The sequence below is a fragment of the Neodiprion virginianus genome, chromosome 3, assembly GCF_021901495.1.
Source record: "Neodiprion virginianus isolate iyNeoVirg1 chromosome 3, iyNeoVirg1.1, whole genome shotgun sequence".
Lineage (NCBI taxonomy): Eukaryota > Metazoa > Arthropoda > Insecta > Hymenoptera > Diprionidae > Neodiprion > Neodiprion virginianus.
Genome location: NC_060879.1, coordinates 23093358 through 23114165, shown reverse-complemented (window position 1 = coordinate 23114165; position 20808 = coordinate 23093358). Strand labels below are relative to the sequence as shown.

The 20808-nt window shown below is 35.1% G+C and overlaps 1 protein-coding gene across 8 annotated transcripts in view; it reads right to left on the bottom strand.

Moving 5' to 3' along the window:
• Positions 1-5569: 5569 nt before the first annotated feature.
• LOC124301485 (restin homolog) overlaps positions 5570-20808 on the bottom strand; it is a 45926-nt gene continuing 30687 nt past the window's right edge. For all 8 annotated transcript variants that reach the window (XM_046756590.1, XM_046756588.1, XM_046756591.1 and 5 more), the window contains 14 exons: positions 17262-17402; positions 16255-16419; positions 15916-15936; positions 15233-15413; positions 14306-14968; positions 13982-14103; positions 13377-13689; positions 13078-13229; positions 11208-12994; positions 10974-11064; positions 10177-10249; positions 9633-9804; positions 9188-9366; positions 5570-6455 (listed from right to left, as the gene is read on the bottom strand). In XM_046756590.1, coding sequence (XP_046612546.1) covers positions 6409-6455; positions 9188-9366; positions 9633-9804; positions 10177-10249; positions 10974-11064; positions 11208-12994; positions 13078-13229; positions 13377-13689; positions 13982-14103; positions 14306-14968; positions 15233-15413; positions 15916-15936; positions 16255-16419; positions 17262-17402 — 4107 coding nt within the window. In that variant the 3' untranslated portion in view covers positions 5570-6408. The remainder of the gene's footprint in view (positions 6456-9187; positions 9367-9632; positions 9805-10176; positions 10250-10973; positions 11065-11207; positions 12995-13077; positions 13230-13376; positions 13690-13981; positions 14104-14305; positions 14969-15232; positions 15414-15915; positions 15937-16254; positions 16420-17261; positions 17403-20808) is intronic.

Sequence of the window (20808 nt, the reverse complement as noted above, 5' to 3'; positions counted from 1 at the left end):
GTTAAAAGAGTTAGAAACCTTTTCTGAGGATGAAAATATACAGTTGTTCCTTCTGTAATTTGGGAACATATGTTTAATACTGAACTCATACCTTTAACTGAAGATGATAATATGTATCTTCAATCAGCACTGAAATCTTCGTTCCTAAAAAAGATACAACTGACACAAAAAAATAATTTCTCAACTAATGTTAAATTTCCGTGGTTTTTTACGAATTCTCGTGATACAGAAAGTTCAAGAAAGAAATACTGAGAAAGCTGTGCCGGAAAGGCAATTGAAATTGAACTAATTTCTCCGAAAAGTCGAATTGTTCAATGAGTAGCGAATAAAACTTTTGAATTTAATTCAACGATTTTATTGTGTAGACTATGAAAGGTCAAGCGTGGGAGAATGATGTTGGAATTGACAAACTCTAAATTGCCAAAGGTATGTGCACCTTGTTGACTTTAATTAAAAAACGAAATTTATCAAACAAATAAATGTATTTGCGTGGAAATCACTGTCTAAACTAGAGAAATCTGAAGGTATTACGATTCCTCATTATCGAAGCATGAGTTTTATTGACAATGATTTAAATTTACACAAGTATAAAATTGTCATTTGAGAAACTACAATATGTTAGTATTTGACCAGTGAAAATAAGTTTAGTTATGCTCGTTTCCACACCACCGCAAGCGGTAGAGCGCCTGGTACGTTTTCTTTTTACGTGGTATCCCCAGTAGGCCTAGTCCACGGCAAGTAGTTGCAAGATCGATCTTGCGTTCTTCGAAAAATTGCAAATGACTTTTTTCGTCATGTTAATTATGGTAAATTGTTTTTCCCAATCAATTTGTACTCGCGTACATTCGCAGTTTGTTTGAAATTTTTCAGTTCATATAACCCGCTGGCTGTTAATTATCGATGAAAGATGACTGTTTTAATTCTGGATGAAATATGGTTGTTTCCATTATGGATGAAGGGTGATTGTTTTTATCTTTTACACTCCCCACGAAAGTGTAGAAAATGTAGCTAGCACGAACAAACCTACTGCCGAGTTTTTTGTTCCTGCGCGTTGAGCGCCGGTTTTCAAATGCCGCGCTTTCTCTCATAACTGAAAAGTATCAAGTCCACGCGCAAAAGGCGCAGTGGAACTTGAAAACTTTATTATTCGTCAAATAATTGACCAAATAGCTGAAAAATCAGCACATCGAGAGTGCGTAAGTCTTTTATATACTGTTTGCAAAACCGACGGGCAAAAAACCGTGTCCGACTCCTGTTATTAATTGGCGGGCATAAAGCTGCGAGCAATTCTCGTGATTAATCTACGCGCAATAAGGCGCGACAGATTAAACTGTCTAAAAATATGTATTATCTGAGACGTGTCCCAAAAGTTCTGTAGAAACCCAATCCACATCTGCATCTTTTAGATATCAGATACATTGCTATGCGGATTATTGTTCTCAGATTACAAATTGAATTGAAATGAGGAGGGAGGTTGGAGGGCATGCATTATTGTGTGGCGTGACGGTCGGCGGTCCTCTTCGACGCGAAGTCTTCGAGCTCAGCATCTCTCCCCATCTAGCGTACCACGGAACGCGATAGATGGTCCAGAGATGCGTTTTGCCCATTCAGACGATCACAGAGATCAATTGAATGGAATAACGATCGGTGATGACTAAATAATCGAATTGCATAACGATTGAAAAATCGTTGCAAAGTGACAAGAAATGGGAAATTGAATCTCGTTAATACTCAAATGTTTACAAATGGTCGAGAGACTCGAACGTGGAGTCTTTTGGGAAAAAATGTCTGTGATCGTTTGACGCTGTGGATTACAAAAGTTAGTAACATCACGGTACATCGCGACCTTCCTACCCTCGCCTGTTTCCCAACGAAGCCACCCAACGGAAAAGAGAGATTCACACACTCATGCATAAACCCCGCGACGGATCCCAAAACGTCCACCTACCTACCCGGTTACCTATATTCGACCTAAACGATTCTCCATTCTCTCCAACACACATCATTCTTCATCATTTGCGCCGTGATCACTGACTTACATTTTCGTTGGTTAGCTGTTGGGAGCAAAATGTTTTTGTATCGTAGTCTGCCTTCTCAGAATACAGTATTGCGGTTTTATCCCGCCAACTCTAATATTGCATTTATTATTTTAGTAAATGTTGGCAGACTATCGGTACATTAACCTTTTGTAAAAGTGATTAAAACATCCGGTATGCCAATTAGCATTTTTCTAAGCGAGCTAAGCCTGCAGTTGATCAATACTTGTTGGATGTTAAAAGATTGAAAATGATATATAATATAAGATGCAAGTTGATTACGTTACGTTATACCAGACTTTGGAATTTCATAAATTTAGCAATAACGTGAATACTTGAATATATTCAAACCTCAGGTGAACCCACCACTTAAACGGCATCATCGGTAAATTCAAACGTAGATTATTACATCAGTTACGAAACACAATTCGATCTCGCGAGTGCCGAGTAAGCCATGGTTGCCTGTCGCGATGCTCATTCCACTTTTAGCAAGGTGTAAAACGTCTGACTTTGAGTAAGGTATGGTAAATTACATTACGAAAAAAAATGGTTCGACTGAAAGTCAAGCACGTTGCGATCGTGAATGAGCCTATCCATGCAGCTATGAAATCGAAGATTTGTGTAACAATTGTTACCGCCACGCCATGTGACAGAGGAATCCCAGGGAAATACCCATAACCTAACGCATGCAAACTCACCAACGTTGCCGAGAAATGGAAAAGTTACTCGGAAGTCTCTGCTTAAATCTGTAATAAACACGACACTTGAATTAATTTGGCAAATTGGCTTTTCAGTTTTCAAATGAATTATTACTGTTGCCTAGTTTCATATTTATACATTGCATGTTATTCAAGAACAAAAGTTCGGCTTTAAATGACCACCGTGAATTATCAATCAATAATTAAAGTATTATTACCTCGACTCTGGGCTGCTCCACACTTTTGTAGTAGTTGTAGCATCTCAGATGCATTGGTGAAGCGACGCACTTTTCACATAATTCAGATCTTTACTAATCTTTTACCCACAGATTCACAACGCAATAACACTCGATTCTACACTCACTTTTTGTGCTGTAGCTGTCTGTTGAACCGAAAGAACAAACTTGCTAACAATGCAATTGGGCATTCGCCGAAAATCAGCCAAAAAAAAGAATAAAGTTGACACTCGATGCAGAGAGACAAAAATACGTATCACTGAAATCTGAAGTTACAAAAAACAATGAAAACTCGGGACACGAAATTCACCTTCAACGTTCGCAGGATGTTTTCATTTCAGTAACTCGGTTTTTCTTCGGGTTACACGCTGCTCCCTGTGATTGTTCACAGATGAGTATGGTGTAAATACACTGATGGAAAAACGTAGCACGATCTGAATAACGCGGTTCGAACGTTGAACCGGTACCGAGAACACATGATTTCGCTCCAATTGCTCGGAAACGACTGAGTGGACTGAGGCGCTCAGAAGAGAGTAAAATCAGTTCTCCGAAGTACGGAAGATAATATCCCCCCCCTCCAGCCCCGCTCCGTCACTTTTCCCATGGAGTGGGGGTAGCAGCACGCGCCTGCTTAGCTGTCCTCCCCCCCTCATGCTGTGAGTAGAGTGACTGAGAGGGCGGGAGAATTATTATCTCCTGTCCTTTAGAGAACCGATTCAAATCTGTTCACCGGACGCTTACGCCGTTGCTTACGCTCTACTGTATACATATATCGCTATGGTGTCAACGGCCGGGTGAAAACCGTAAGGTACTTACGTACAACACGATCTAATGTTTACAGGATTACCGTAACGCGGCTTTGCTCATCTGAGCTCAATGGAGTTAAAATCTGTACCGTCAGGTGACTCCAGAAAATGCCTTCCCCCAGCGCTGGCGCTGGCTCACGGTAGTTTCCGTGTGAGCCTTGGAAATCGGGCACCCTAACAAAAATTTTTGAATGACTCAAAATTGAAAATACAACTGCGAGATTTTTTGTTTGCAAAATCTCAAATAATATTTAATTAATTGTCATTGCAGCTAAGTCATTCAACAGGTCTTGGCATGTAGTGGACCGCAAATAAGTTTCTATAAGCTTCAGTTTTGAAAATGAAAAATTGAATTTCCGATCATGTCATTGGATCGCTTGGTCGTTCATCTCATTGAGATTGATAATTGAAAACTCGTCTGGTTCATGGGGTACGCGATTTGGATAAAGTTTGCAAAATGTCCAACTGTTCAACGATGTCTTTAGCGGAATGCATCTTTCAAAACCGGATTCTCGGAAGCCTTGTAATTGAAAGAGAGCATCATTAATCATGATCATTGTGGTATGCAAATCAACTTTGGGGCATTGTAAGGTCTTACCGATTTTGTTGATCACTTGCAGTATGTCGTACCATACTACCAATCGAATGAGAAAGGACAGTGATTTAATAGCGATCCAGAGGCCTCTCGGTTCTGACGTCAACTTTGCATCTTTCACTTGCGAGGTTCTATAAATTTCTCGCAGTGTCTCTCTGATTTCTAGTATTTGGAACTTCACTGCTTTCACAGCATTTATTTCCTTCCCAGCCAGTTTCAGGCAATGATTTGACACTGATATCAACGTGCTTTTTCAATATTTGCGACCGTTGAGTCGACGCAGCGAAGACAACTTTGTCGATAGAACAAGAAATAGCTGAAACAATTTATTTAAAGAAGATCGTTTCCACTTTTGCAAAAACCAAGGCAAGGAAAATTAAATTTATGTGATTCTGATATATGCTTCATATATATGAAGTTTATAATCGCATATGTTTCATTTTCTCTTGGTTTATAATACCTGATTGTAAACTAAAAACTAAAACTTTTTAAAAGAGAGAATGTAAAACTGATGAAAAATTATTATTGTTCTAATATTTTTATTGTAAAAAAGTTTAAGACGTGTCTTATGTGGCCACAGATTTTTTTTAATGGATAAATAAATTTATACAGGAACTATGCTGTGATTACATATTTGAATAAAAATTAGATACTCTATTTATTTTACATTGGTGTTTTATATATAGTTGGATTATTTTTTTTGTTTAAATGGGGCACTGTCAAAGTTGCTTAGCTGTGGTATATATGTTGTAAGATCAATGCTGGTATGGGTCTGCGTCACTTTACACAGTTGGCACGAGAAAATCGCATGAGCGTCCTATGGGTGCCAGGACACAGTGGCATTCTGGCATATAACCTAGCTAGGAAGGCTACCTTACGGCAGGCAAGGAGCCGGAGACTCTCTTCTGGAAAAGAAATCGAGGAAATAGGGGTGGGCAGGTGGCTTTAATCTGCGAAGCTGGCTGGCCTCACATCGTTTCCTTTACTCTAAGTTGCCGTAACGAACTCGGGCACAATGATCCAACAGGACTAAGCACCCAGTGGTCACCACTTAACAATAACAACAGCAATAAGATGTTAAAAAATATCTCTTTCGTCTCTTGCGCAATGTTTACGAGCTATCTCAACAGAAAAACTAAAAGCTTGAAAATATAGCTGGTACAAAACTATCAAGTGTCCAAATGAATAAAATCTTGAATGAAACTTGCATCTCAAATTTATTAGTGAGTCAATAAATATTATGATCATATAAATTAAATTATACAAATCGATACATGAATAAATATAAATATTTAACCCCTCTTAAGTATCTAGAAATATTGCTTACAATATTTAACTATAAAACGGTTTTAAACAAAATTTAAGCCAGAGGAAACAGCCAAGGAGAATCAGTAGATCAGCAGCTGTCCTCAGGATGAATAAAAATAGGTCTACATGAATAGAATGTATGTTTAGAATCTTCCAAATTTTAGATAATTACTTTGCAACACAGAAACACGACTTAGTCTTTCAGTTAGATCTACTATTCCAAATATACATTCTCTTCCATATTTTCCTAAAACAGTTTGATTAGGCCATCTAAATTTGAAAGGGTGCACCGAGATAGTTAGGAAATATGCAGGATGTATTGCCTGCTCAAAAAAGCAATTTTTTACTCTTTATTTGGGATACCCATTGTTGAATTGTTGATGCGTTTTTCAATTTGATCACAAATTTCAGGTTTCGAATTCCACGCTTGAAAATTACCAGATTTGATTTGCCCTATGCCATATTGACCAGAGAGGTTGCACTGGCCTGATGGCTCAAATAAAATTCACTACAATTAGTTTGCAACTTCTTGAGAAGTTGACCATAAATGTGGCAAGTCTCCGAAAGCAAGTTATTGAAAAAACATTACATTTCAACAGACAATTAAACAACAACTACTTAAGTTATTCTTATGTATAGGATTATCGTTACAAAAATATAATCTGAAAACTCAACATATCCATCTTCTTGCAGGCAAGACAGTTGCATATCAAAAGTTGTTTTTGACCATTAAAAGGTTTCTTCGTCCTCACAGTTAGTCGTATCATGTCCAAACACTGAAAACCATAATCAAATGTTTGGTGTATTAATTAATGATTCTTTATCTCATTATATTCTGACGTTAATTGTTTCAAAGTATTAAGCTAGTCTTAATTGAATTAAAGTATAACAGTGAAGCATTCGTCGTGCAATATGTGATTGAAGTATCAACCTTTGGATACAGTTCTATACAGCATTCAATGAAAACAGTGAGGCAGATACAGTGCTTTCGTCAAAGTATCTAAGGATACTCGTAGTGAACTTTCTTTATCTATGTTATTCGAGGGGTCTCGAAAATACTGCTAGGAACTTCAGTTATCTATCTTTCATAATCAGATGATACATATTTTCATATGATGCTTGTCAATAGATATTTTATGTTTGTTCCGGATAAAACTATACTATTGTTCTCTAAATAAATTAATATCTGTTGCAAAATTTACTCCTTTCTGGTAGAGCACAGAGAATATTTAAGCTAAGCTACCTAAGAGATTGACCTCGATCAAGATCAACATAAAAAGAGGACATGATAATGACTATTTTTTTCAATACAAAGTCCAGTCAACGTTATATCAAAGCGACACATGAGTATTCAACCATTGACATGCCTAAGCAAATGAGATCACATCAATATTAACCCTAGAACACATGAATTTTTTTTGTACCTTCTAACTCTCGTGAGCGGGGTCGATAACGACCGCACGCGTTTCTTGTTCGTAAAAACGTTATAAAAGCAATAATGGGACTTATAATAACATAAATATTTCATTTTTTAATAAAGAAACGAATAGTAAAGAGCAAATTTAATTTCAATCAAGTTTAGTTGGTGAAAAATCCAATCAACTACCAAATCGTGCTAAAAAAAATGGCAAAAAACGTCAGTTTTCAAACAAAATCTCATATCTTTTTTTGTAATCAACAGTTTTCCAAATTTTAAACGCGATTTTGAAGAAAATATATCAGACTGTCAGGAAACAATTACTGTTCCTATACCCCGTCGAAAAAGTACATTTATTACGGCATTTCAAAATGGGAAAAATACGGAAATACGAAAATATCAATACAATCGTAAAAAACGGCTTTTAGACTGGCTATGAACCAACCCTCAAACTGCCCGTTTTCACACTGCAGGATCCAAGTGTATAGAGAAAAAAAAAGGAACAATATCCAATTTGAATTTCAAACAACAAACTCAGATTCGTGATTAAGGCTTTTAAAGCCCTCGAATATATATTACATGAAAGTATGACGATTTTTTTTTATTTTGAGCCACTATAATGGATTCACTATTACAAATTTTGTAATACCACCCAACAATCCGACGAGTACCAATTTTCATCAAAATCCAAATCTTTTTAGTTTTTTTCTGCTTATTGAATACACCAAATTTAAATTTTGCAAATCTGACATTATATTACATTATATTAGCGACGCGAGAAACCTCACGGTATCAATTTTCATTCAAATCCATTTGTCCATTCTCAAGATATCATCAGGTCTATTTGATTTTTTGGAATTTCGTCATTTAAATAATTGAAAAAGTAATGAACCGATCAAAGCGGAAGTGTAATCAGTTCTAAATTTGGAACAGCCGCGTCGATTGAGACTAAGACTATTCAAATTCGGTTACTCATTCTCGAGATATCGTCGGACAAAAAAAAAATTGATCCCATACATACACGAGTACATTCACAAGACACAAGACACAACACACACACGCACACACGTACACGCACGTTGAGATCTGGAGAATACTCAACTCTTTATTTTCGGGGTGATTGCAATAACTTCCTTTTTTTCTCTGATAACAGAGAAACGGGAAGTTAAAAAGTGTTTGTAAGGGTTTTTCATATATTTTTAAGTTCTTTTATTTGAAAAATAGTATGTAATTAGTAATAATAAATTGAAGAAGGAATTGTATAACTAATTCGACTGCAGTAGCGCAAAGGCAAAAGCTAGGAGCGCAGTTTGAAAGTCGGCTGGGGTTGTTTACGAACCTGCACATGTGTTCTACGGTTAATGGCCTATCCGATAACACATCTGATTGATGTCAAGGCTGAGTCGTTGACCTACCTTACCAGTCCGAAAAGCGAATCACATCACTTTTTTATTTGTTTTTACAAATACTTATCTGTGATGCAATTCAATTTCTTCAAAGATGAGTAAATTGCGGAGTGGATGCTACTTTGTTCTAGAACGAACATAAAACATTTACCGCGGTATTCACGAACATTCGTTATACGTAATTTTATAACGGCCAGTTATAATCTTGTGTTTTTATTGATGTTGACTGTCAAATTTACGCTCGTTATAAGTTTTATAAGATAAAAACAATGAAAACAAATGATTATAACGGTCCGTTATACAATTAAGCCCGTTAAATATTTAACAGCTGTTCGTGAATACCGCGGTTACTCTTGTATGCTAAATTTAAAAAAAAAAGACTTCCTGACTACTCCTTGTCATGCAGAATAGTTTGATTTTGTGCCGTATTATAGATGTGTACCAAACCTGTTCAATTATTTATTAGCGAATAGTTTGAAAGACTTAAAGACATGGAATCTTGTGCAATGCAAAAACACATGTCTGCATTTTTTCATGGTCCAACAACCTGAAGCGGCTATATTAGTTTCGGTTAGTTTAGATTAAATCATTATTGCCAAAGCATGATTTTCCACGCGGGCCAGTTAGGCACATCTGTGGTGGCCTAATAAGTATGTATTGATAAATTTTCTTGGCAAACACTAACCCTCACAAACATCGCAGTATGGTCTTTCACCCGGTTGCTTCTTTGGAGTTCTTTGTGACGTTTCTGGCTCAGGTGAGTCTTGTGCTTGACGAGGACAGTCCTCTGTGTCGTGTAAATCAAATTGATCACAGATATCACAGAACATACGAGGTGCCGCCATTCTCGAGTTGATGGAAATCCTACAAGAAAATAAAAATACTTTGCAAGCTTGGATGATTTTGAGTTAAGAAAAAAAAACATCATTTGGATTTGCGGTACAGTATAATCGGTGATTCGTACAGTACAATAGCTATAATTTAATACCATCTTAAAACAACAACAACGAAATAGTTTTCTTAAAATATAAGTCGACAAGTGAAGATCAAAGTGCAATAATTTTTACCAGAAGGTTTAATCTGTATTACTAAATTTACAAAAAGTCGTTTCACGAAAAAAATGAACTCACAAATTGTAATCGTCTGCTTCGCTTGGAGGGATACCCATTTCTAGAACTTCCACTTTGCATGTCAGAGCATCATTTTTTTTCTTCATGTCTATGATAACTGAGTTTAGGAAATCTATTTGTCCTTGAGCCAATTCATGTTCCTCTAATAACTTGTCCATATCAACGTCATTACCTGATAGTAAAAATGAGTCATTACGGGTTTCAACTCATAGGAGATGGAATGGCGCAATGGAACCCTTGTATTCACGAAATATTTCCAGACTCTGTAAAAATTTTCTAGAAACAAACTGTGTGACAAAACAATTGGAAGTAAAGAAGGCAGCTGGGATAATAGCTGTTAGAAATTCATGAGGAGAGAATTTAGAAGCACTGTTAGTATAGAATGGGAAAGTTTTTAAATTATGTCATTTCCTTGTAGCACTACACGGTTTGCAATTCTGCTTTTCATAATTGTGCTATTCCATCCAGCATAGGATTAATTATAGGCTGTGAATTGCTGTGCATTTGCTGAAAGGATTTGTATGCAAAGAGATGAAAAACATACCAATGATCTTCTTGTTCTTACTCACGTCGCCCCCTGCAGGATGAATAGACTGATTACTTGGGATTACTTCAACCTGTTTAAAGAAGCAATGAGGAATTCAGTATAAATAAATGTCTGTAGTAATGGTGTCCATTGTGGGTTCAAATATGGTCATAGTTGAGTTTTGATCGGTTATAGTTATATTGCAATTCGGTTACTGCTGATCTGCAATTGAGTTGCTGTTAGATACTGATTGGGTTTGTGTTTGCTGAAATTATTGGGGTTTTGCCACTGATGTTCTATTATGCTCTGTAATATAGACTTAAGTCTTCTATGCAAACTTGGGATTAACTTTGCTCAAATTCAAAAATAGAAACAGCAATGTGTGTATCCAGATCGCCAAACAAGACCCAATTGTACCCCAACAGTAACCCAACTGCACACCATAATTTTGGGAAAATAGTTTTCTGAATAAAATGAGCCATCTTAGAGTGCGATCGAATGAATTTACTACATGTTTTACCATAATTTTTAAGCGGTTTTGATTGATGCATTAATATCTAACAATAAGCTCCCGATTATAATTGTAGTATTCTTGTTTCTTATTATATATTCGTTATGCTTTATATGCGTTATATTCGATGAATACTTCATGTACAACTATTTGGTAACAAAATTGATGAAACATGTGCATTTTTAACGTAAAAACCTTCTTTATCTAGGCATTTACCAACCCATCTCAACCATACCCAAATTCAAATTACAGGGGAAAAGTGCTTAATGTACATATTTAGTGCTCCACATTTGATACTACTTACGTCTTTAAGATTTTTCTGATTTTGACCAGCTAGTTTGAGGGCTTCTTTGGCTTCAACCCATTTCTTATTGACCTCTGCTAATTCTTTTTTTCTGAAAATTACGTGAAACATGTCGGAAGAGGTTACTAAAAGTTTACCAATAAAAAGAAATCTTGACCAAATTAATCCGTGCAGTGCAAATGTAGTTAAAAAATAATATTAATACAATTTTAATATATCATGTATAGTACATACAAATTAGATTCGATTTCTTTCAACTGGTTCACCTCTGCATGTACGAGATTCAACTGGTGAGTAAGTTCTTTGGCGTTTGATTTGTCTTGGATATCTTTGTTCAAGGATTCTTTTATAGCACTTATGCTTTGCTCCTTTTCCTGCAATAGAGTTTCTAAGGACTCTTTAGTTTGTCGCAAGTTGAGATTCTGCTTGTTAGTATTATCCAGTTCCAATTGTTGAGTTGTGAGCTTCATTTGATATTCTTCAATGGTCTTTGTCTGCTCACATTCAGTTTTTTCAGCATGCTTGACTTGTGCGTTGAGCTCGTCAAGAGACTTTTTCATAATGCTGAATTCAGTATCTTTTTGAATTATTGTCGCTTTTAGAGAATTCATATTTTTTATCAACTCGGCATTTTGTAACGCCACTTTATCAAGATTACTCTTTAAATTCTTTATTTCGGTTTCCTTTGCAACTTCGATATCTTGGCAAGATTTTTCCTGTGCTTTGGTTGAATTCTCTAATTTGGCTATCAATTCTACCTCAGCAGATTTTTTAACAGATAAATCATTTTGCATAGCAAGTAACTGTTCTCGTAGTACCTTTACTGCATCTTGCAATACACGCTTCTCTTCTAACGCAGAATTCGAATTTTGTTTCTCAATTTTAAGCTCTTCATTGAGTTTGGCTAATTCCCTTACAGACTGTGCGCTTTTTTCTTCAAAGGCAATAATTTTATTATTTAATTCTGAAACAAGATCTTTTCCGGATTTCAATTGAGTTTCAGTATCGGTAACTTTGGTAGTAAGAATTTTGTTATTCTCTGTCGCATCTGCTAACTTAGTATTCAATTCACCATGGAGCTGAGTTATTTCGGCAAGAGATTTAGTTACAGTCTCATGTTCAGTTGTAATATTAGCTAATTGTTTTTCCATAGTCACCAGTTTCATTTGTGCTTCTGAAGCAGAATTATCGTTTGCAGATTTCAATAAAGCTATTTGTGTTAGACCATGGTTGTACTTGACATTCATAGACTTCAAGTTATCGTCACGAATATCTATTTCTTCTTGCATCGCTTTCATTTTCTTTTCACTCAAGTTAAGCTGTGAAGTTGCTTCTAAGAATAGTTTATTCAAGTTTTCTTTAGAATTCACTTCAGAATTAAGTTTCTGGACTATTTCTTCAATAGACTGTTCTCTTCCGTTTAGTTCATTTTCTAATTTTTGTTTCGACTGCTGCAAAGTTTTAAGTTCCTGTGAAAATTCTTCAACCCTCACTTTCAAGTCTTTTATAAGATTTTCACTAATAATTTTTTCTTTATTAGTATTTTCAATAGTTTCATCATGTAATTTTTGTAATTCTTTACATCTGCCCTTTAATTCTCCAATTTCTTGATCACGAAAACCAAGTTGAGTATTCAATTCAGTAACTTGATTTGTTTTTTTTTCTATTTCCAAATTCAGATCTTTACCTTTATCAACAGTTTCAACCAGTTCACGTTCTCGATTTTTCAAGGAACCAAGTTGCAGTGTGAGATCAGTGTTTATTTTTTTCTCCGACATAAGCAAACCTTGTACTTCATCAAGCTTCGAGTTAGATTCTTTATTCAATAGTTGTGACTTTTCTAAATCTTTCTCAGTTGACTTCAGAGTATTTTGAACAGATTCGAGAGAATTTTGAATTTGGCCGACTTTATCGCGCACTTCGTCCAACTCTTGTTCCTTTTTTCTGAGATCTTCGTTATATTTCATGAGTTGATCAGACGAGTTCGCCGTGGAACTTATTAAATTACATATGTCCAATTCCTGTAAAGAAAACGACAATCTTTGTTTTCCAAGACGAATTTTCCAAGCTTGTCATTGAAAAAAAGTAATAATGTCATACAAACCAGTTTCTTTTTCTGTTCAACTAGTAAAGAATTTTTTTCCTCCAAAGTAATTAACTTTCTGTTCAACTCAGCATTGGTAGATGTTAAAGATTGCAACTCAGTTTCAAGCAAAGTCTTACCATTCACTGATGCCGAAATTGAGTTCTCCAGTTCTGAAAAATTTGGTGAGTACATTGAACTGCCTTCTCTGTCGAAGCGGTGGGTTTCAACAGAAAGACTGTATGAATATTGGATAAATTCGAATATTGTATATTCTGACACAAGCAGTATTCCCTATACTATGTTGAAATAGTTTTTACCTGTACATTTTTTCGAAAATTGTTCAACTTCCGTTGTCTTCTGTAGAACAATAGCTTTGAGATCTGTTATTTCCTGTTGAGCGTTTTCAATCTCTTTAGTTTTGTTTACAGTTTCTAGTTTCAATTGCTGGATAATTTCTTCCTTTGCTGATAATTTATTTTCAATATCTTTCGCCATTTGTTCAATTGTTTTTACGTTACTTTCACTAAGATTACTTATTTCTGTTTCTTTGTTACTCAACTCTTCCTTCAATTGTTTTAACTGTGCCAACGTATCAAGCGATGAGCTTTTAAAATCTGCGATGTCTATTTCCTGGATGGGATTTATTTAAATGATACTTAAATTATTGACATACAACTGAATTCAATAGTACTGCAACCAACACCGATTACTCCAATTTGACCAACCAAGAACAATGCGTGTTCTACAGACAGATTTGCGAAAAGTAAAGTAGCTATGTGAGTTTTGTTTAATTTTTCCTGTTTGTTACGAATATTTCACTTGACAGCATGAAAAGCCATGTAGTTTTTGCGTTATCTCTTTCTAAAAGTGTTTTTAAGGGTTCATTGCAATACTATAAAAATCAATTATTTTCGGTACTAACAAGTTTTTTTTTTTCATAATCAAATTTTTTATTATCATCCTCGATTTTTAACTCCAAGGTTTGAATTTGATTTTTCAGATAATTATTATTTTCATCCAATGACTTCAACTTTTGCTTCAAATCTGAAATGAATCAATATACAAAAATGAATTAAAATGATACCCACATTTTACCGATCAATATTGACATTTTTAAAATAGGTTTGGATTTCAAGATGTGGTAAAATCTGATAAAACTAGATTTGAGTATCTATATAGATATGACTTTCGATATGAATTTGATTAGATGCATAATAATTTTGTAGCAGCGTAATCTTTGAATTACCTTCAATTTCTAAGAAGGCTTTTTGAAGTTCCGAATCTCTACTTTGATTACAGATTTTCATTTCAGTCATTAATTTCTCAATTTCTTTATTTTTCTCATCCAGCTGTGAGGTAATATTTACAATCTTCAACTCTTTTTCAGTCAACTGGCTTTTGAAGGTATCTGAGAGTTCTTCGAAGCGCTTTGTGTTATCACTTTTTAATTGTTCTAAATTCGTCTTTTGCATTTCTAAATTTCGTTTCACTTCCGTATCTAGCTCTTCAGTTTTTTGTTTGATTATATTATCCTTTTCAGATACGATATTCTCATACTTTGAAATCAAGCTTTCTTGTGACAATGTATTATTCCTGGTAATGTTATCCATATTAATTACAGATTGTTGTATTTCTTCTTTTAACTTCGCTATGTCATTATCATATTTCTGACTCATTTGTGAAATTATCGTATTCCTACTTTCTAAACTTTGTTTAGCATGCTCCAATTCGTTTTTCAACGTTGATTCAGAATCTGTTAACGAAGCAGTACTTTTTTCGTGTTCAGTTAGCTGCGCCTGAAATGTTTTTATTTGTTCCTCATATCTTGCAATGAGGTCGCTCTTTTCGTTTTCCTTGAGCTGCAGAGTCTTTTGCATTTCTTCTAATTGCTGCTCAAGCTTTTGCAGTTCTAGAACAATGTAGTATAGAAAATATCAAAATAGTTATCAATCGGGTGGTAGATTATTAAAAGTGAAGTGCTTAAAACACATCTGTGCACAGAAAAATAAGCAAAGTGTAAAAGAAAAACCTATTTGAAAAATTTGCAGTCATTCTTCTAGTCTAATTATTAATGTCTCTCAATGAATCCACATCCCTAATATGCTTTAAAAATGAATTGGAAGAAATTCGATACATAGACATTACCAAATCAAACCAAGAATTTGATATTCACCTTCTGAGGCACTCTGATCTTGTCCTACAGTAGAAGACAATTCACTGCGAAGTTTTGTCAATTCCTCTTCGGCTTCAAATAGTTTAATGCTGTCTTGTTCCAGTTGAACGACTCTTTCCCGTTCTTCCGAAAGTTTGAGCTCAAGTTCTTTGATTTTATTTTCGTTCAAAGAATTCGTAACCTAATGAACAATCATCTGGATTACATGAAAAATATTATGCCGATGCTAGGGTGTACCTAATAGTGCAACAGATTCACAATTCAAATAAGGTAGTATTTTCTTGCTGATTTTTACGTACGTACAGATGATGGTAATTTTCAATATAGAAGTCAAAAAATCATAGACGCTTGGTATCATTATGTGTTTGGGGTCAGTGAGTCCAAATGTAAGGACAATATTTTCTAATTCTACAAGGCGGATACAATATGACGATCGCGTATACCAAAAAGTGTTTGATTTACATGAACATTGAATTCCCAAGCATTTTCTGATTTCTGTATTTGAATTTAGGGTGTATATGTTTAAATTTACATTTAAATTCAAATGCAATCATCAGTTTTGTAAAAAATAATGTAGATCTGCTAGTATTATACTAATTGGTAAAACTGCTGTGGTAATAATACGAATGTAAAACATTATAAATACTTGTAAAGAAAATGAAAAATATTCTTGGGATACTCACATTCTGTGTAGTTTTTTCTTGCTAAAAATAACAGGTAAATTATTTATAATAGTTTCATATTATGACACGAGGGTAATATAGCAACAATGTGGGGAAACAGCTGACTGTTAAACGAAATTTTTATAAACACGCGTATCGAGGAGCAAAAACTATCTTGGACTTTTATTTTGTCACATTAAGATAATAAACTGTAAAATATACAAGAAAAATCGGTTTTTTAATTAAATTAAAGTGCAACTAGTCTGGTACGAAGACTAAGGAGATGGTAAATTAATAAAAAATACTGTGAAGTAATTGAGTCTCTTTATGTGTAATGTTGCTAATGATAGAAATTCTTACCTGAATAGCATCTTTGTCAACTGATTCCTCTTCAAACCGAAACAACAAATCTTCGCATTTCCTGCGCTCTTCGTCCAGTTGCGTTACTAGTATACTTTTTTCGTCTAATAATTGGGCTAGCGCTTGCTCCGCATCTTGAATTTTCTTTTCCATGTTTTCCCTATACTGAAATTTATAAAATTCCATTGAAGATATCCCGATAGATTGTTCATTCAGTTCGGTAATGTTGAATTAACTCCTTGAAGCCAACTTCAGTAGATGTATCGTTAATTTTCAGACAATCGAGTATTAAAAAGTAACATTTGGTATCTTATGTAGGGCATATTTTTATAATTATCACGACGATTGAATAAATTTTCAGTGATAAAAACGAACAAAACAGCTGACAAGTATGGCCAAAGATGGTGCAGTAACTACAAACTCTACCCTATGGTAGGGATCAAGTAACATGGTTTGGGATCATGTCTACGACTATTTGTCAAAGTTAATGATAAATCATCAAATTTGAGTAGCGACTGCACATTCGACAGCGAATCGCTCTACACTGCAAAAAATGAACAAACTACCCAATGCACTTGACAAAAATGTGTTGTTTTGAAATTGCGCAACATCACCAAAACATACATGTAAATAACTATTTGAAAAAGCATATTGAAGCTTGAAGCATCAGTTCCAAGATGTTGTTGGCAGATTTGGTCTACAAACATTTTTTTCCAAAGTTAGACTGCTTTGAAGCGACACATGTCAAATTTGCATAGTGAACTTTGACTTGAAAGCGCTGCAATTTGCAGAGTAATTTTTTTTCTCTATTTCTGGCTTGTGGAATTTGAAGTTAAAGGTATTTTCAAACGTGAAAAAAAATTACTCTGACGGTTCATGCTTCGAAATACTTTTGTAAGCAGTTTTCTATGTACATGTTTCGCGAAGTTACGCAATTTGAAAATTACGCATTTTTTACAGTGGAAATGGGTAGACTGTTAATTTTTGTAAACAATAAAATGATATACCCTTTCATATTCCTGTTTCATTAATAAAATTGTATGCTCTGCTTGGTCGGCTTGATTTGCAGCTCTGGTTACTCGTTGGCGTTCCAAATCTCTTTCCTTGTGAAGATGTTCGATCTCTATCTGTTTGTCTTTCAGCATTTCCTATAATTAGAAGTAATCGACTGTATAGAATGCTACAATTATTGCATTGGTGGCAAACAAAAATTACCAAATAGCTCTGCCTCATAGTCGTTATTACAATTCTCAGCACTAATTTTGTGTGCTTTATTTATTGAAAAATGTGTCATTATTGATGCCATAATTGAGCCGGTAGTCGCAAGTCGTGCTGCTAGTGAGACACATGGAACTCTTAATGTGCTCAATTTCACGATACCTCAGACCATCAGCACATTTTAATGTCGAATTGTAGAAAAGTACCTGGGAAATATGTGCAAATGTGCGTAGTACGAAGGCATTTCGTATTTTAAATTCCAGAAAAACTGAAAGTAAAGTTTCGGTATCTTATCGTTGATGTTTTCGAGACAGTGCACTGTGACTACAATGGGAATAAGCAATTATTTTCGTTTACTACATGTCTCAAGATCATTTTTATATTGTATTATTTTCCCGAAAAGTACAGCCTTGTACAAAAGTAATGAGCTCTGTATAGCGTTAACTGTATTCTTTTTTATTCATGTAGTTCGGGAAAACCTCTCTGTTTCTCAATTTCTATTGAAGATGCGCTTTTCATTGGCTCTATTACGAGTTTCATCGTATTTTTCACTACTCGTGTCGACAATTCCGTCTTTTCACTGTGCTTTATGCATTTTGATTGCTCGTGCGTGTTGATCGAGTCTTACTAGCACCAATGTTGGATTGCACGAAGAAAAGTATCCCCAAGAATTGTTCACAAGAATATTTCTGCATATCCAGGATACAAAATATTCTCAATCATTTGATAAACGACTGATAACACGCGTTCAAACATTCCGTAACATTATGCATTCTTATGTGAATTATATCTGTGCCTTATGTGAGCACTGCCTCTACATACGGCTATTACATAAGGACTGATACTATGAATCCATCTCGGTATGTTACCTACTCGTATAGTTTGTGTCTCGAAATGTATGCTGTTATATTTCCCCATATTTCTGTGAATGGAACACGGTTCAATATCCCGAAGCGTGATCTGTATTTCATTCAGATTTTTGCCTAGATCGAAAATTACGAATCACCACCAGAATTATTTAATTTTTATCCACCGACAATACGAAAATCAGCTGGTGTTTGATGTAAATTCATTCGTTATAAGTTCGGAAAAATTAGTATCTTGCGTGTCGATTTCAGTATGACGAACAAAAGACACCTTGTGCTTCATCATGCTATTAGGCATCACTGTGTCAGACCATTTTTTGCCTTTTAGTCAAGATTCGTCACGTTAATAGGTATATATTTCGATGGTTTTCTGGAGTTTCCGGAGATGTTCATTTCGTTTATCACACATGACACATGAAACTCTCGTTTGGATTTTCCGCAACATGTCGTGAATTCGCTAATCTTTGGAACTCGATGTTTGAAAATAATATTCGTTTACTCACCAGCTTTACGCTCTTTCTACATAATTCGACTTAGCTGAGCCTCATATATAATACAACAACATTTTACTACGAAGGCTCCGATGGAATTAGATTGGAACAGATTTTTATGGATCATATTTTTTTTTTAATTTCGACACGCATGATAAAATTTGAAGGGGCTATTTTTCTTGCTTTTTTTCACAATCGCAATTCATCGACCATGTTTCATTTCCATCCGGTAACGATAGCTGTTATACAGAAAATTCAGCAGGAGTGCACGACAAAGGCTCAACCTGTTTTCTGGCTGCACCTACCGGAAGTCAGTAAGGTAAAATAGCCTACGAAACAGCTATGTCTAATTACCACTGCAGATTTACATCGCAAAACACTATCTCAGGGATACCTAAATAAGTCGCACAACAATTCTTAACTAATCTTCTAATTACGGGACTTTAAATTTCCCCGATCTTATACATATAATTTACGAACTTCTGCAATTTGAAGTCACTGTGAGACTCCTGGTTTTGGTTGCAACGCAACCATCGCAATTCCACGTGTTTATCTACTGAAGCTTCTTGTGGCTACAGACGCAACTGTGGAATCGGTAATGGCACATTTTTCTTAAAATTACGAGGGATAAGGGTTTAGTTAAGATTTTTAATATCAAGTCGAAAACATTGGTCGCATTACTCCTGATGTTGGGCCATCATTTTGGCTCCCGCTGTTTTCAGGTTGGAAAATATCAGGCTTGTGCCTAAACCTCCGCTGCATGTATCCGAGGAAACGAGTACACTCTTGAACATTAGAAAACTTTCAGAGTATCAATGATATAATAGTCCAGAAGTTACTTAAATATAAATAGCAGCCTATCAACTAATTGTAAGTAAACCATGAATCTGTGTATTTGCCGTATTACCGACAGCCGCTTATTGCACTTATCCAAACAATATAATTGTGACATTAGATTTCAAGAAGGCTATTGATGTGACTTGGAGTACGACTCTGAATGATGACGAAGACTCCTGAAGCAGGATAAAAAGCAGCAGCCAACCACGGCGAGCTCTGAAGAAATGCAAAAAATGGGTGCGGAGCTAAGGAAAAAGGATTTTTGCACAATGAAAATAAATTTACCACATATCAATCTTTTCCGTACTGATGGACTGAAAAATGTGTTTTATAAAACTAAAAGTAAAAATAAAAGAGACTGAACTCGTGAAAACCAGCTCACAAAAGAATCTTGTTTCTCTAATACACAATATAATCGTAGACGCTTGAAGAATAGAAACAGTTCAATTGATGGATAAGAAAAGGACTCGTAGTTTGTCATTATTTGCACTATCAGTAACAGTCTACGTGGTCTACAATTTTGAAACAGGGCATTGTCCGCAGTGTAAGACTCGTCTTCCTATGAAAGGTAAGAAATTATTGACCCTGTGTGTAATAGAATTACAACTTCGTTGAATTTACCCACATAACATGCATTTCCTAGAGAATCACAAAGAAACACACCAATAACGTTTTATTAAACATGTATAGTCAGTACATGCAAGAGTAACACGACACAATATTAATTCAGTGTACAGATGACAATAAGGCAGAGCACTAAATACTGGCAAACAAAAAAAAAAAAGTATATCTGGCATTCGCCATTTACTTTTAAACACAGATAATTACAGTAAAAAGTGTCAAATATTTTTTACTTATATAAGTACTAGCAGCCCATCCCGGCTTCGCACGGGCATATAATAATATTAAGTAATAATATAAATGTTATTTTTCTAGAAACTCACTGTAAACATTGTGTATTTTCTTTTATTATATTATTATATGCCCGTGCGAAGCCGGGATGGGTTGCTAGTGTAGCTTATATGACACGTTCGTAGATTTACCATAGCACCGCCATCTATTGATTACTTACTCAACCCAGTCGAAAGGTATCGACATCTGTTAGAATCATTTGGAGTTAACAGATAATTGTGACTGTCGAA